This window comes from Medicago truncatula, chromosome 4, assembly GCF_003473485.1.
Source record: "Medicago truncatula cultivar Jemalong A17 chromosome 4, MtrunA17r5.0-ANR, whole genome shotgun sequence".
Taxonomy (NCBI): domain Eukaryota; kingdom Viridiplantae; phylum Streptophyta; class Magnoliopsida; order Fabales; family Fabaceae; genus Medicago; species Medicago truncatula.
The window spans coordinates 140,102-155,553 of NC_053045.1; the positions used below are offsets into that span (position 1 = coordinate 140,102).

The 15,452-nt window shown below is 31.0% G+C and overlaps 1 protein-coding gene across 1 annotated transcript; it reads right to left on the reverse strand.

The window, feature by feature from the left end:
- Positions 1-7,190: 7,190 nt before the first annotated feature.
- On the reverse strand, positions 7,191-13,969 carry LOC120575790 (beta-amyrin 11-oxidase). The gene is made up of 8 exons (XM_039832850.1): positions 13,737-13,969; positions 12,540-13,011; positions 12,187-12,450; positions 9,400-9,489; positions 8,178-8,253; positions 7,977-8,083; positions 7,433-7,554; positions 7,191-7,290 (listed from the first exon to the last, which is right to left on the reverse strand). The coding sequence occupies exons 1-8, from the start codon at positions 13,967-13,969 to the stop codon at positions 7,191-7,193; spliced, it is 1,464 nt and encodes a 487-aa protein (XP_039688784.1).
- Between the last annotated feature and the right edge of the window lie 1,483 nt (positions 13,970-15,452).

Here is a 15,452-nt window from a genome sequence, read left to right on the forward strand (position 1 = left end):
ACATCGAAATTAAGCATCACTTTATTCGTGACCATGTGAGTAAAAAGGAAGTTGAACTTGTTTTTGTTAATACAAACGATCAATTAGCTGATATTTTTACAAAACCATTAGTAGAGGATCGTTTTCTTCTCTTAAAAGATAAACTAAAAATAATTAACAATCCTTTTAAATATTAATTTTTTTTCGGCTGACACAAGAAAAGAAATACATTTTTATTAGTATCATTATTTCTTTCTCTCTTGTTAATTGATTTTCAAATTAACCGTTCCACTTCTCCACAAAATATTCCAATTAATTGATTTTCTTCCTTGTTTCTCTCAACTCACGCGCCTTTCCTTTCTGCTTTGTAACACTAATCAAAAAAGATCCTTTTCTCATAAGCTAATCACGGCCGTTCATCTCCTTGATCTCAACTTGATAAAAAGGCTAACCTAAAAATTTCATCATTTTCTTTTCTGATTACGTAGACATAACTATGCTATTAACATCAACTCAAAGCCATCGCTCTTGTCCACTCCAATATTTTCTTCCTCACCATAAAACTTCATTCTTCCATAGTCATTCATTCTATCCTCAAATCAAAAATGGAAAAATCAAAACAAACCTTCTCTGAACTCCTCTCCTTTGTCGATCAACAAAACCTTCCCTCAGCAAGCCATTCACCCCCACAAACTCCTCCTGCTGCATTTACATGTTCTCCACAAAACATCACCACTACCTCAAGTCTAAATCCTCTCTCAAAAATCGAACCTTACTCTTGCTCCCCTCCTAAAAGCTTTACAACCTCTGCTCCTGTGAAAGCTCAAACCTTTGATGAACTAATCAACATCAAACCCAAACAATCCTTTTCAAATGAACTAAGAAAATCCATTAGACTCTCCTCTAAACCTTCGAAAGTCTCTTACATTGACCTTGAGAATGAATCTGAGACCTTTACACAAGCTCAAAACCCTGCCAAACGACTCAAACAACACTCATCAGCCTTTTCACCGTACGATCGAAAAACTGCTCAAAAAGAGAAAATGCTTGATGAAATTTTCTCTGAGTCAATCGATACTAAAGAAAAGGTGTTGGTAAATCCATATTCTGAAAATGATGTCCTGGAAAGTACAATAAAAAGACCTCTCTCAGAAAGCAAATCCTTCAACTTTGAGGATATAAAAAAAAAGGAAATCCAACTGGATGAGGCACTGGAAGCTATTGGATGGAAAGAATTTTGTGAAATAGATGAGGTAATTTACACTGATCTTGTCCAAAATTTTTACTCCTCTGCAACCGTTCTTGAAGGACATGAAGTGATCATTTGTCAAATGAATCAAACCAATATCTACATCACCACTGACATTTTGGCTAAAGTTTTTAATATTCCAAATTCTGGTGTCAAGCTCTTTGGAAGAAAGTGGTATGATGAAGTCAAACCTAAACTCAATCGAAACACTATCCTAAGCAACATGTTTGATAAAGTCACCCTTGGTAAAGATTTCCCTGTAACCGATTTGAAAAACGAGTTTAAGATTCTTCACAATCTGTGTTCCCACTGCATTTTACCTAGGAGTAAATGCAAGTATCGAGTGAACGACACTGATATTATGATTCTCTATCACTTAACTCATGGGAAAAGAATCAATCTCCCCTATGTCATCATTCAACATATGATGAATGCAATAGCAAGCAACAATGGGAATGATGGTCTCCCCTATGCCATGCCACTCACTAAAATCTTTAAAGAATTCAAAATGTCATTTATAGGAGAAGTGGCCAAAAGGAACTTGAAGTACTTTACTTCAAAAAATGTGTCTCACATCAAGCTGAGTGTTAATCCTCTTGCTCAACCACTTCATAACATTCCCCTTCCAATGGAAGCTTTTAACACACAAGAAGAAGAAGAAAATCCTCTTCACAATCTAGTGAATGCGATAATTGTCAACGACCATTTGTCCTCTCAATCTGCTCCATCCAACTCTCATGGCTCTCAAAATCATGAACTAGCCAACCTTTTTGCTCTCAATGTATCAACAGATCTCAAACTTTCCACTGGTCTTGACAATTCTTCTGCTCCAATCATTTCTGCCCCTTTACCAAACGTTGAAAATTCTGCTCTGTTCGGCACCTCTTGTTTGAATAAATTCATTCACTCTCCAAAGAATGACACTCTCCCTCTGAGTGAGATGCCTCAAATCCCTTCACACTTTAGTTCTTTTGGTAGCTTTAAATCCACTGGAACATCTCCTAAGAATGATCCTCCACAAGAACCTGAGAACTCAGTCATCTCAAATGAAATGTTGTTTGCTGAAGTTACCTCTCTTCGTGGAGATGTGAACAATCTGCGTGAATGTTTCGTTTCATTCATGTTTCAATATCTGGGCATGATGGCACCTGTTCCCGGCGGTGATCCTGGTTCCTCATCCAACCCACCTCCAAATCCTCTGTAGCTTGCTCTATTTCAATAACTGGCTCTTTTTGACGAAGACAAAAGGGGGAGAAAGCATGTGTTACAACACTGCATGAACGAATTTGAAAAATGCTCCTTTTATATCTTTTGGGTGTAGACTATTAAGCACATGGGTGAACCTTGTTTACTTTGTTTAGTATTTATGTCTTTATGTTTTTAGTCTTCTGTTTTTGAGCCAAGCATCCTAAAAATGGAACTTCAAAGTTATATGTATTTATATGTATTTTAAAAAAAACTAGTAAATTTGTTCTATGCTTTTGTTGCCTCTTTAATGGACACAAGTGAATGTAATGAGAAATGCATGACTGTGTTAAAAAGGCGTCCATCACAACATTACAAGTAACTTATTAAACTGAGTTAAGAAAATTAAAAACCTGGAATGTCAAATTAAGGGGGAGCCTATTTTATATGGGTCATTCTCTTCGCTCTCAAAAGATACATATTTAATTGAGGGGGAGTTTTAAAATCGGAACACATTTATAAATCAAATTCTAATATATTTTGTCATCGTCAAAAAGGGGGAGAATGTTGAGAAAATATTCATAAATCCCTATTTTAGTTTTAAAGATGAAAAAATATATTTCAATTTTATTTTATAAATGGATTCTGATATTATTGTATTTAACATCTTTGTATGAGTATTTTTTAGCTGCAGGAACTCAAGCTCAAAAAGGTTGATATAACCAGTTCCCTAAAATTATTTGAGTATCTCATACAATAGACAAAGCAAGAAATTAATGGATAAAAATACAATGGACAAAATTGGATATACTTGCTCAAAAATTGAGCAACACGTTGGCACACATGCTGCAAGTGATTTTATGCTGCTAGTCTCTTTTATTGTCTCCAATACCACTACACTTCCAATCAAATGGTAAAAGCAAGTACAAACAAATATCTTCTTTTGGCTATAAGAGGAACAAGGAACAAAATGGATGCAAGCTGTAAGTTTCCATATATGTACCTTCCTCATCAAAATGCTTACACGTGGGACACAAAGAAAGCAAGATCAAATAAGTGGCTTTGATTTCAAAAGGGATTAAATGGATAAAATTTGAGCATACACGTGGATATACAAGAAAAGCAATATGTGTTTTGGTTGGTTCATTTGCAACATGTGGGACCATGGCCTTGAAGAACAAGTTATCTCCACACATGTGAGATTGCATGACTCATACGCTCCTCACGTGGGAGAAGAGAAGGAGCAATTGGTTTGAGAAATTTTGTGCCTATAAATATCAAGCCATCACCTGAAGGAAAGACACCGAATTTTTTGAGAAAGCAAGCAATATACTCACAAGCAAAAATTCACAAAGCTCTCTCTTTTTATTTCAAGTGAACTAAATTGCTCTTTTGTTCTTTGAGCTCTTTTTAGTTTCTTTACTACAAATATTGTATTTTGGTCCAAATAAGATTTTATTTCTTATTGGATTGTAAAAGCTTGTAGGTAACAAGTGTGTAAAAAAAGGGTAAAATTACTCGGTTGCAGAAAAGATCAGGAAGATCTAGCAAGGGGTAATTGTTACTCGTCTTTTTTGGTTGTAAAAACAAAGGTGGATTTACTCATTGCAGGAAAGATCAGTCGGATCTAGCAAGAGTAAAGGTTACTCATTTGTGAAAAAGGAAAAGAGGAGTTGTGGTTAACGTTACTTAACACAACTACCTAGTGGATAATCTCACACTTGTGTGGGGAGTGGAAGTAGCCGGCGTTTGACGAACCACGATAACTTTTGTGTGTCATTTCTGTCTCCCTACTTACTTTTAATTTATTGTTCAAAATCACACACCTCACGATTATTATTGTCATTATTTACTAACAAACTAATTGTGATTGTTAATTTAAAAGAAAATTTTTATTAGACAAATTTTAAACAGGTCACAATTCAAACCCCCCCTTTCTTGTGAAAATATTTTAATTCAATCTAACAACAACTTAGCAAAATTCACCAATTGAGCACAATTTTCACAACTTATCATTTTTACATATTTGAACATGTAATTTCACCAACAATCTTACAATTATCATCAATTCATGCATACAAACATATCATCACAGTTGGAGCACAAATTTAGCAACAATTATCCATAAGCAAAATTCATACAACATTTGAAAATTTACAAAATGATGATGATTATGATAAAGACTAATCCCCTTACCTTAGATAAAGATTAATCCCAACTTAGACTTCAATTTAGCTCTTAAGCTCACTCCAATCTTGATTCTTCAAGCTCTCCCTCTTCTCTCTAACCCTTGTTCTTCTCTTCTCTCACTTTCTCTCTCTACCTCTCTCTAGAAAATATCTTATGAAATGAATGAAGTGATATTTTCTAAGACAACTCATTAGGTATAACCCTTAATGGGCTTAACTTAGTTTCTAGTGGGCTTAACTCATTTCTATTCAAACCAAAAATATTTCTACACTCCAAACGATATTTAACTAATAGCGGTAAAATGTCACTAACGGTCACTAAACGGTAAAATCTCAATTTACTCTAGTAACTTAATGAAATAACTATTCTCACTAATCACTAAAAGTAATTCCCACTAAACATTATAATTTTTACCCGTTCTCATAAAATGACCAAAATACCCCTAAGTCTAAAATGACTAAAATACCCTTTCCACACGAAAACCCATGAAAATGCACCCAATGATGAATAATCACACACAAACACATAAAACACATAATAAAAGTAATTAAAATAAATCTAGCTAAAAATCGGGCTGTTACATTACTTGCTATCTAAATATCGGGTAGAAACTGTGAGAGAAATTTCCAAAGTATATTTGAAAAGTTGCAATAGTTAAATAGAAACATTTTAGAGAAAATGTGTATTGCTTGACAATTGAAACAATTTAAGAGATATACACTACCTTTTAAATCATAATAAGGTGATGTAGAATTTTAAGAGGATTCATTACAATGTCAATAATCATTATGGTATGTCATAATTGGTAGATAAGTTGGTCTTCTAAATATGTGATCATGAGTTTGATTCTTGATGCATATTAAAGAATACTCCCTCCGGTCTTGAATGTAAGAAACAAAAAAAAAATCACACATATTAAGAAAGTGGATTGAGTCATTGTAAAAAATACCATTTTTCCTGTTATGCCCTTGTCTTGGAAACATGACTTTTGAACTCCAACAATGAAAAATATTTGGAATGCGTTAAACATGGGAATGTGAAACAAATTGGATAAAGTAAATGAGATTAAAATTGGAATAGTAACATTTAATAGAATGACTTTTGTATACTTTTCCTTACATTTGAGACCAACAATTTTTTTGTTTTGTTTCTTACATTCGAGACCGGAGGGAGTATATGTTAAGAGAGAGGCCAAATCCTTGAAAAATATCAAGAAATTGATATTGGATTAAGTATTTAATTAATCAATTATGGATTGATAATAATCAATTATTATAAATTAATTTTGATATAAATTATGGTCTGTTGTATTAAATAGGCTAAAATATGGTTTTAGTCCCTGCAAATATGCCTCATTTTGGTTTTAGTCCCTGGTAAAAAAAAAAATTGTTTTTGGTCCCTGCAAAATTTTTTGTTTTTGAAAATAGTCCCTGGAGGGACTATTTTCAAAAACAAAAAATTTTGCAAGGACCTTTTTTAAAAACAAAATTTTGCAGGGACCGAAAACTACAAAATTGGTTCAGTTATAATGTGCCACGTATGCAAATCACCACAAAAGTAGGGTTAGGGACTATTTTCAAGAACAAAAAATTTTGCAGGGACCAAAAACAAATTTTTTTTTTACCAGGGACTAAAACCAAAATGAGGCATATTTGCAGGGACTAAAACCATATTTAGTTGATGAATATGTGATTATAGTTAAGCACGATGAGAGGTCTCTGTCCTCATCCGTTTAACTATTTAAGCGTCATTCGACCCAAAAAAAAAAAAAAAAGAAGCTATTTAATTGTCATCATATAAGACGTTTAACCAAATTGATCAAACATTAGAAGCTAATAGTTTATCTTCTCCTACTTTGATATTCATTCTTCCTCGACGGTTGTCTACTAATCTTAAAGGTACGTCATTCAAGTTATAATATTGACAATGAATATGTTATAATTTGCATCTATTGATTAATGGATAACTATTCAAAATTTCATTGAGACTACGCATGCAATGTTTTCCCTTTTTGTTATTTTTATTCATGCATTGTTGTTGCTACCAACTTATTGTGAGTGCATATCGCACAAAACAAAATTAAAAAATTTGACTTGCAGATTACATGTGTTTTGCAATGGTTGAGACTTGATACCATGATTCAGTGAATGTAGTGCAATTGATAAGTTTATGGCGAGGAGAACTACTACATTTCAATTTTCCCATTACATGCTTTTGGGACGGGGTGAAAGCTTTAAGCTAGCACTCAATCATAGATTAGTCATATAACTGGTTTTAAGGACCAAATCTTAAAAAGGTACTTTGTAGAACACTTGAAAAGTCAAAGACCTTAATTTACTATGGTTGTATTTTAAAAAATAAGTATGAGGGGAACACTTGAAAGGGTATTTTGTAGAACACTTAAAAGGTACTATTATTATTGTCTTTGTTATTGAAAAGCTTAAAGAATAATGTTACACTCATTACATTAGAAAATCAAAAACATCAAACTAGAAAATTGCAGGCATCTTAGAAGGCCATACATGGAAATTAAGTTGATTTATGAGCAAGTATATAACTCAAAATCTGGTCATTGCATAGTAACACATTAAGAATCAGAGATCTTTATGACCTTAGCAAGACAATTGTCTATTGGCTTAGAATATGGGAAACTAGTAATTGGACATTCAGGATTTATTCGCTCCAACCTACAAAATTTAAGAAAAAAAATTAATATTTCCATTACTATATATAATATAACACCATTTATAACCGATAAAAGTTGAGTATCATAAATGATCAATGTAACATGTTGATTTAAAAAGAAAGTTACAAATAAACAATACTAACTTGTAATTAAGGACAAAATAGTGTAGAAATATAGATATTTCATATTTGGCCAGGTCTCTTCCAGGACAAAGCCTTCGACCTACTCCAAAAGGAATAAAGGTTCCTGATCCTGGGTTATAATCCTACACACATAATCAACTCATAAGGAATGATTTTTTTTTTTTTTTATAGATATAAAATATAATTCTTTCATTAACACAATAGCTCAATTAATGTGTATTAAAGCTTTATTTTTTTTTCCAAGTAGTTAAGTGACCAGAATTTCACCATTTAATGTGAATAATTGGGGCATCTATGATTTGAACCTCAACCCCTACATATTATTTGTATTCTCAATTTATTATTATTAAAAATATATTTTATTAAAAATCGTAAAGGTCCACCTTTGGACCAATTGGAAATGTCCTATTTTTTGTGTGAACTAGTTGTGCCCGTAAAAATAATTCATAAAAAATATAATATTAGCTATTGTTGAATGAATCATTTGTTATAATTATTATTATTATGTCAAACTTTGAATTGATGTTTTTTTGCCTATGCTTACATCCCATCTCGTTGGATTAAATTCTTTTGGATTTGAGTAATACTCGGGATCCATATGAAGAGCGCTTAGCCAAACTAGTACTTTCCATCCCTTTGGTATGAAATAACCTAAAATTATTGAGCAAAAGACCATATTAAATTCATTATTCCCTTTTAATAATACGAAGAAGTATTCTAACAAGATGTAAGGAAAATAACAAACCATTGATGTTTACATCAATTGCTGCCTCTCGAAAAGCTGAAAAGATAGTGATATGGCGTATTGTTTCATCAACAACCTACAAGATAAAATGAAAACAACATTTTCTCACTTTGACGATGTTGTATTATGTAGAATTAAATAATTTTATTTGCAATGTTTTTTTTACTAGTAAGAGAATATATATATATATATATATATATATATATATATATATATATATATATATATATATATATATATATATAGTAATAATATGAAAAGAGAAATGATTGAATAAGTACTAGCGATCCAATCTGATACAGATAACTAAAAAGTAAAAGGGAATGTGGAAATGGCACATGAGTCTCTCAACATGAATAAGATCCTAAAACTTTATGAAAACAAGTATGACGGTTTATATACATAATACAAGTAATAACCCCATTTTCCCAAGTTAAAAATCATTTTCAAGATATAATTTCAATATGTTCAACCAAAACTCCTACACTTGAGATATTGTTTGCAAAAATACAATCATTCTTCTCCCTCCATATTTCCCAGCAAAGCACATGCAAGATACTCACAACCCCACTTCCATCTTTGTACACGAAATGAGCCAAACAAGCTAAATTTCATCGATGCATCACTTGACACAACAATGAAAACCTAAGTATATTATATTGAACACCTCATACCAGATAAATGTAGATAACTTTCTAAAAAAGAATACAATGATTAGTTATCCAATGATATCACAGCTCTCGTTGAGAGGTTCACCCTAGTTGAAAGATATGTGAAGTATATATAGGCAAATTCTACGGTACACTCACTATATTTGAGTGTACCGGTACATTCACTCTTTAAATTCATAGTTAAATGAGTTCTTTTTTGAATTTTTTTTTTATCATTTATAATTATAATAACTAAATTTTATTCATAAAAAATGTCAACGAAATAATTTTTTATTTTTTTAAATTTTTATCACTCATAATTGAGAACATTCATTATTTTTTACAATAATATGTAAAAAAAGTTATTATGATTCTTATAAACAATTAAATGATGTTTTTTTTTTTATGAAATGTTGTTCTATAAAATATAAATATTGACAAATAACTATTTACTACATAAAAAATGATCGTTCATTTATAAAATTAAGAAGCAGGAGTACCGATACACCTCATTTTATGAGTGTACCGTAGAAGTTCCCGTATATATATGATATGTTGTATCCTAATATTACCTGAGAAAGATAAATCATTTTCTTAATTTCCTCAATACTTAATCGTTTTTGGGAGGTTGATCTTGCTTTCAAAATTCCTTCTTGCTCTTCCTACAAAATAAAGATAAAGAATGATTTATTATTAGATTATTGTCATGTACTAATTAATTAGATTTTGCTAAAATTTGCAATACTTTATTGACAATATTAAATAATCAAGAAAAACTTTTGACAATCCAAAAAACAAGTACCATTATCTCCTACATGTATGTAAATTGAGCTTTATTACTATTTTCTAATAAACATAATACATATATGTAATTACTCTCATATTTTAATTTAAGAATTGATTGATCGGCGTATAAGAAAATATTATTTTAAAGTCCATTTTCGAGTGGGATATGTCCAGTCAAATTTTCAACTTCAAGGTTTCAAAATGTTCCAAAGACTCAAGCATTGTTAGAGTTACTTGATGAAATTCAAAGTAATACAACTATTGAAAATTGTCATATCAAGTGTGTTTGAGAAGCTTTTTAGGAAAATCGTTACTTGTTTCTCAATGCCAAGATTTAAATTCAAAGAACAAACTTGCAGAAGAAGTTGCTTAAAAAGACACGTGATATTCATGCTAACATAAAAGTTAGTTTGTTTCTTGCCTTTAAATGGTAAGATCAAATTTCATGTAAAGGAGTCATTTTCATTCAACCAAACTACACCTACTAGATCCACATCCTCCCTCATAAGATGACATTTCTTACTAACAATGTTGAAAGAACGATATCTGAAACTCATCAATAGGGTGTTTGTTTCAAGGTTAAGAATGACATTCCCGGGAATACATAGCTAGGGAATGATTATACTCATGTTTGTTATGAGGTTGAGAAAAAAATATTCCTGAGTATAAAGGTTCATGGGAATGAAGTAACTTCCCATAACTTCTATTATTCCCATGTAAAGAGATGGGAATGTACATTCCCATAATATTATGCATAGATTTAAAAAAAAATTGTAACTTTTAATTTTTCAAGGAATGTCAAGTTATTTGCAAAACACATCTTTTAACAAATATTCAAGAATCAAATTTTCATATTTTCATTCCCGGGTATGTTATTCCTGAGAATAATTTGTGTTTCCTAAAAACAAACGGCATGTATATATTTTTCCGTTTTACACACCGTGCCTTTCTTTTTTTTTACGTTTTTCCCTTTTATCTTACTAAAATCCATACATTTCGTCGACTCATATATGTGTGTTTGTAACTTTAAACCTGTCTATATATACAAAATAAAATAAAAAAAACTTTAAACTTATCAACTAAAAACACCCTCTTAAAGATCAAACTCCAATTCTAGATCGATCTATACCAAATACATATGTTGATTTGAAATATCTTCGAATCGATCTATATACTATATTTTTTAACACAAATAACAATATCATATATGGAGTAACTAGTAACAAACAATCAATAGAGCTTAAACAATACCATGAAATAAAACATATTAATAAGAAAGATTAAATTGATTAAAAAAATTACTATAAAAAGTCATGTTCGTATTACTATATATCTCTCTTAACTAATGAGAGAAGTTTTTCATTTCTTTAGTCTTTTTTCTTGTTCTCTCTTAAATAATTTTCTCGAACCAATAAACCCTTAGAGTGTGTGTTTAGATAAAGTAATTGAAAATTTAAGGGAATTTAAAATTATAAGCAATTATAATGCTAAACTGAATAAAATATTTTTGTTTGCTGTTGAAAAAAAATGCTAAATTGAATTCCCTTTATTTATTATCTTTTAAATTTGAATAAAGTATTACTAATTTAAGGATAAGTCAGTTTTATAATTTTCAAAATTTTGGGATAAAAATTAATATCAAATGTAAAGTGGTTTAACGAAAATTATAAAATATTAGATGTGAAAATTTGACCGACCAATCCACAAAAATTGAAAAGATATAAAGAACAATTTGTAAAATTTGAAAAATAAATAGTGTCTAATGATCAAATTTTGAAACTTATAGGGACCAATCTACAAATTTGAAATATTTTATAGGAATCAATTCGATATCCAGTTTATGAGATAAAAAAGAAAATTATAATAAAAAAGAAAATATTTGAAATCTTAGTTTTTGGGTGGTATATGGAATACCCTAAATTAAATTTATGATAATATATATATATATATATATATATATATATATATATATATATATATATATATATATATATAATGATGGTGGTGGTATATCCTTATGTACTTGCCAAAACATTATGGTTTTCACCCTTGTGTTTAATGGATATGGGTGAGCCGTTGTGGATCACGCTATTATCCGGATCAATGAGGTACAATTAGCAAATATTGATTTTGAGGTAGACTCGAAGAAAGTTGTCGACTATTTAAGACAAATAGCATAGATATTACGGAGCTTGGAGGCAATTATGGAGTCTTGCAAGTAATATCGTAATTTATTTTTTCAAAACTCTCATGTCAAATTTACTCAGAGATAAACGAATAAGTTGAGGTCGCTCATTCTTTAGCATGAATAGTCACTTTTCAAACTAGTCCCCGTATTTTTATCGATGTACCCTCATGTATTACTTTTTTTTTTTTTGGGTACAACTAGAGAGAAAAAAACAAAAAAAAAAAAAAAATTAGAAAGAAAAACTATCTAGAAAAGAAAGTCCCACTAAGATCAGCTGGTAGGAGTAGGTTGATTCGAGAAGGGGGTGCTCGATAGAGCAGCAGGTTTGATATCAAATGAAGTGCAAAATATTTAAAAGTAACAATATTGTAAGTGATTTACGTACCTTGGCTTTCTTCAAACAAAGTGGATTTTGTGCAAGATACATAACTGACCACATAGAAGCAGTTGCAATTGAATCATGAGCACCAAATAGAAAGGCTATCAGTAAGTCAATAATGTCCTTATCCTCCAATTTTTCACCCCTTTCGTCTTTGGTTTCCAAAATAATGTCTAACAAATTATTATTTTCTCCAATTTGTCCATTTTTTATCGCCATTCTCCTTCCACAAATAATATTTTCAATTATTTTGACAAACTCCATACGTGCCTGAAGTAGCCATGAAAAGTGAGAATAAAATATTCAGACATATTCATAAATAGAAAGTCCTTATGGAATATGAAATAGAAGTAACGAACCTTTAATGCTTTGTTGTATGCAAAACCAGGTACATTTATGGGCATGAAAGATAACAAGGCAATACTCATAACATTAAATAAATCTCCAATTTTGTTCACGGTATCTTGATCGCAAGAGTCAAAGAAAATGTGAATGACGAATTCAAAAGAAGCTTTCTTCATCTCCGTAAGGAACTCAACAGGGTGTTTCATGCTAGACAATTCTTCTAGCTTGTTGATCACAATATCCTCAATACGCTCTAAGTACATTTCTAATACATTGTGACCATTGATAGGAGATGATACTAGTTGTTTAAAACGTCCGCGTTCTTTATGTAGAATCTTACTATCGCCTAATTCAAGGGCGGATTTTGGATAACCAATCTTAAAAGTCACTTCATCTATTAGGACTTTCTTGCATATAGCAGGTGCAATGACAATGATGCTTGGACTTCCATACAAATGAGTCTTGTAAATACCAGTTCGTCCAAATCTGAAACATCACCAACAACATATTAAGGATTCGTTTGTTTTCTAAAATTATTTTAATTCTTCCTATTATCATCATGCCATGAATGGAAGATTAATGTATTTAACAATTGTGATAAAGAAAATGAAAGACCAATAAAGGAGAGTTCATTTTTTAATATATTGAAAATAGTGTTGATGATTGAAGGGAACATGTGATCCCCTTTGAAGAAGGGTTGAACAAGGTATGAACATTGATGATTGTAGGATCATGAATGTTTTGATTATAGTGATGGTAGGGAGGAGAATTAATGACAATGAAAGCACCAGAGATAATATTGTAAAAGAGATTAAAAACTACAACTAAGACTATTCTAACCTAACTAAATTTCTTCATTCATTCATTTGATAATCATTTCAATGACCAAACACACTTATTTATAGCTTTAAATCTAAACAACTTAACCAATAACTCATTATTTTAGATCCTTCTAAAAAAATGACTCATCATCGAATATAATTTGGGCTATTATACATATATATATTCTAATGGAACCATCTTAATTCATTACAGAATTTTCCAAATTTATAAAAATGTTAGAAATGTCTCCTAAATGTGTCTTAAAAAATGTTGTAAAATTCATTTTTCAATACTTGTTATTTTCATTTCAATGAAATGTAAAGCAAGTGTGCATGTTATAGAAAAAGAAAATTGATGAAAAACAAAATATGAGAGAAAATGAAAGAGACTTGAAAATAATGTTGTTGATGAACATTTCACCGCGACCAGAATAGAAATATTTGAAGAAGGACCAAAGATTTCCAATTAAAGGCCATCCCATGTCACCAGGAGGTAGTGGATATTGTTTGTTTTTAAATATAAGATCATAATACCATCCATTCAAATTCCTCATAACTTTGCTAACAAAAATGTAACATGCCAACAAAGTGGCAGCAAACATCCAAAACCATTGAAGTTCCATTATATTCTTGGAATCTCTTTCGTCTTTGTGTTGTCTTAGTGATGATGTGATTATTGATTTTTCAAGTATTTATGTCAATGGCAAGGAGATGGATTTATATTTGTTTATTTATTATTATTGGGTATTACTAAGTTAGGAAAAACGTCAACAATTTATGTATTTAGATGGAGATTATTACAAGAGTTAAACTTCGTTGGACCTAATGACCGAACAGCCGAAACCACAACAAACACAGAGCCAAAAATCATAGGAAACAACTTCTTTATGTATGCATTTGATTTATATAGATCACTTCATCATGAATTAAAAGTCAATATATTTATTTATTACAAAATTGCTCATCAATTCCCCAGTTGGAAGAAGGCGATTGGTCCCAAAAGGTTCAACTCAATCCTTTGATATTAAACAATATGGCTCTTATATTTTATCTGTAGTTCACAATAGCAAAAGTTGATTATAGTTATTTAGCAATGAATGAAGTCTTGAAAAACAAGACACCAACTTAGCATTATATATAATCAAACGTGCGGCTGAGTGATCCCTTTAGACACTATGTGGCCGGACTGTGGGGAATCTAGAAAAAAAATATAATCAAACGTCATTTATCATGTATTACTTTTTGTTTGACTACCCTAATTTTTTTTTATATATTATCAATTACTTACGCATGAATAGAAGGCAAGCGGGGAACAAGCTGCACCGTTATACCTTTTTAGATGATAAAATCGATTCTTGTAAACACAACAATCATGAACCTAAAAGACATGACATTGTTATGCTTGACCCTTTAAACTCTGTGTAGAATGTCAACAATCTCTGATATTAGGAAACCGAAAGTGTAAAAAACAAATGGTATAAAAGCATGTTGATTGTCAGAACACGATTTCTCATGTTTTGCCATTTTGCTTGACGCAGCTTTTAGGGCTGCCTGTCCTACACCGTAAAAGTCCCGACCCCTAATCCAACAAGTGGTGAAACCCCAGTCAAGTTCACACATGCATATTTTCCTCCTACGTATCTGTACACCATAACATCTGCATGCCGAAGTGTCGATCTTCTATCTAGTGGACCAGTCAAGAAGTTCACATGCGATCTTTTTTCACTAATACTCCTGCCCGCCTGAATATATCAAAAGTACATCCCTAACAAAGTCATGATTATACTTAAAACCGGAAAGCTCCTTACAATGAACGACATGCTCTCCAAAGATATCCAGGCTAAATATTAAAATACATCTAATGACCTTTTTTGGGTTATTGTAATCGCGACTAAATATTTGTTTTGAATTATCTTGAAAAATAACTCAAAAATAAAACATGATCATGAATGAAAATTACCTTAAAGAGTACTCTGGGGGCACTAGCTAACATTTCCCTTATTATAAAGCTATAAGCCTTTTGCTAAAGACCGTCAACTATCGTTAATGCAAGTAAAAGTGATATTGTTTCTATTCTTGAATCTTAACAAGTTTCCTCCGGACACT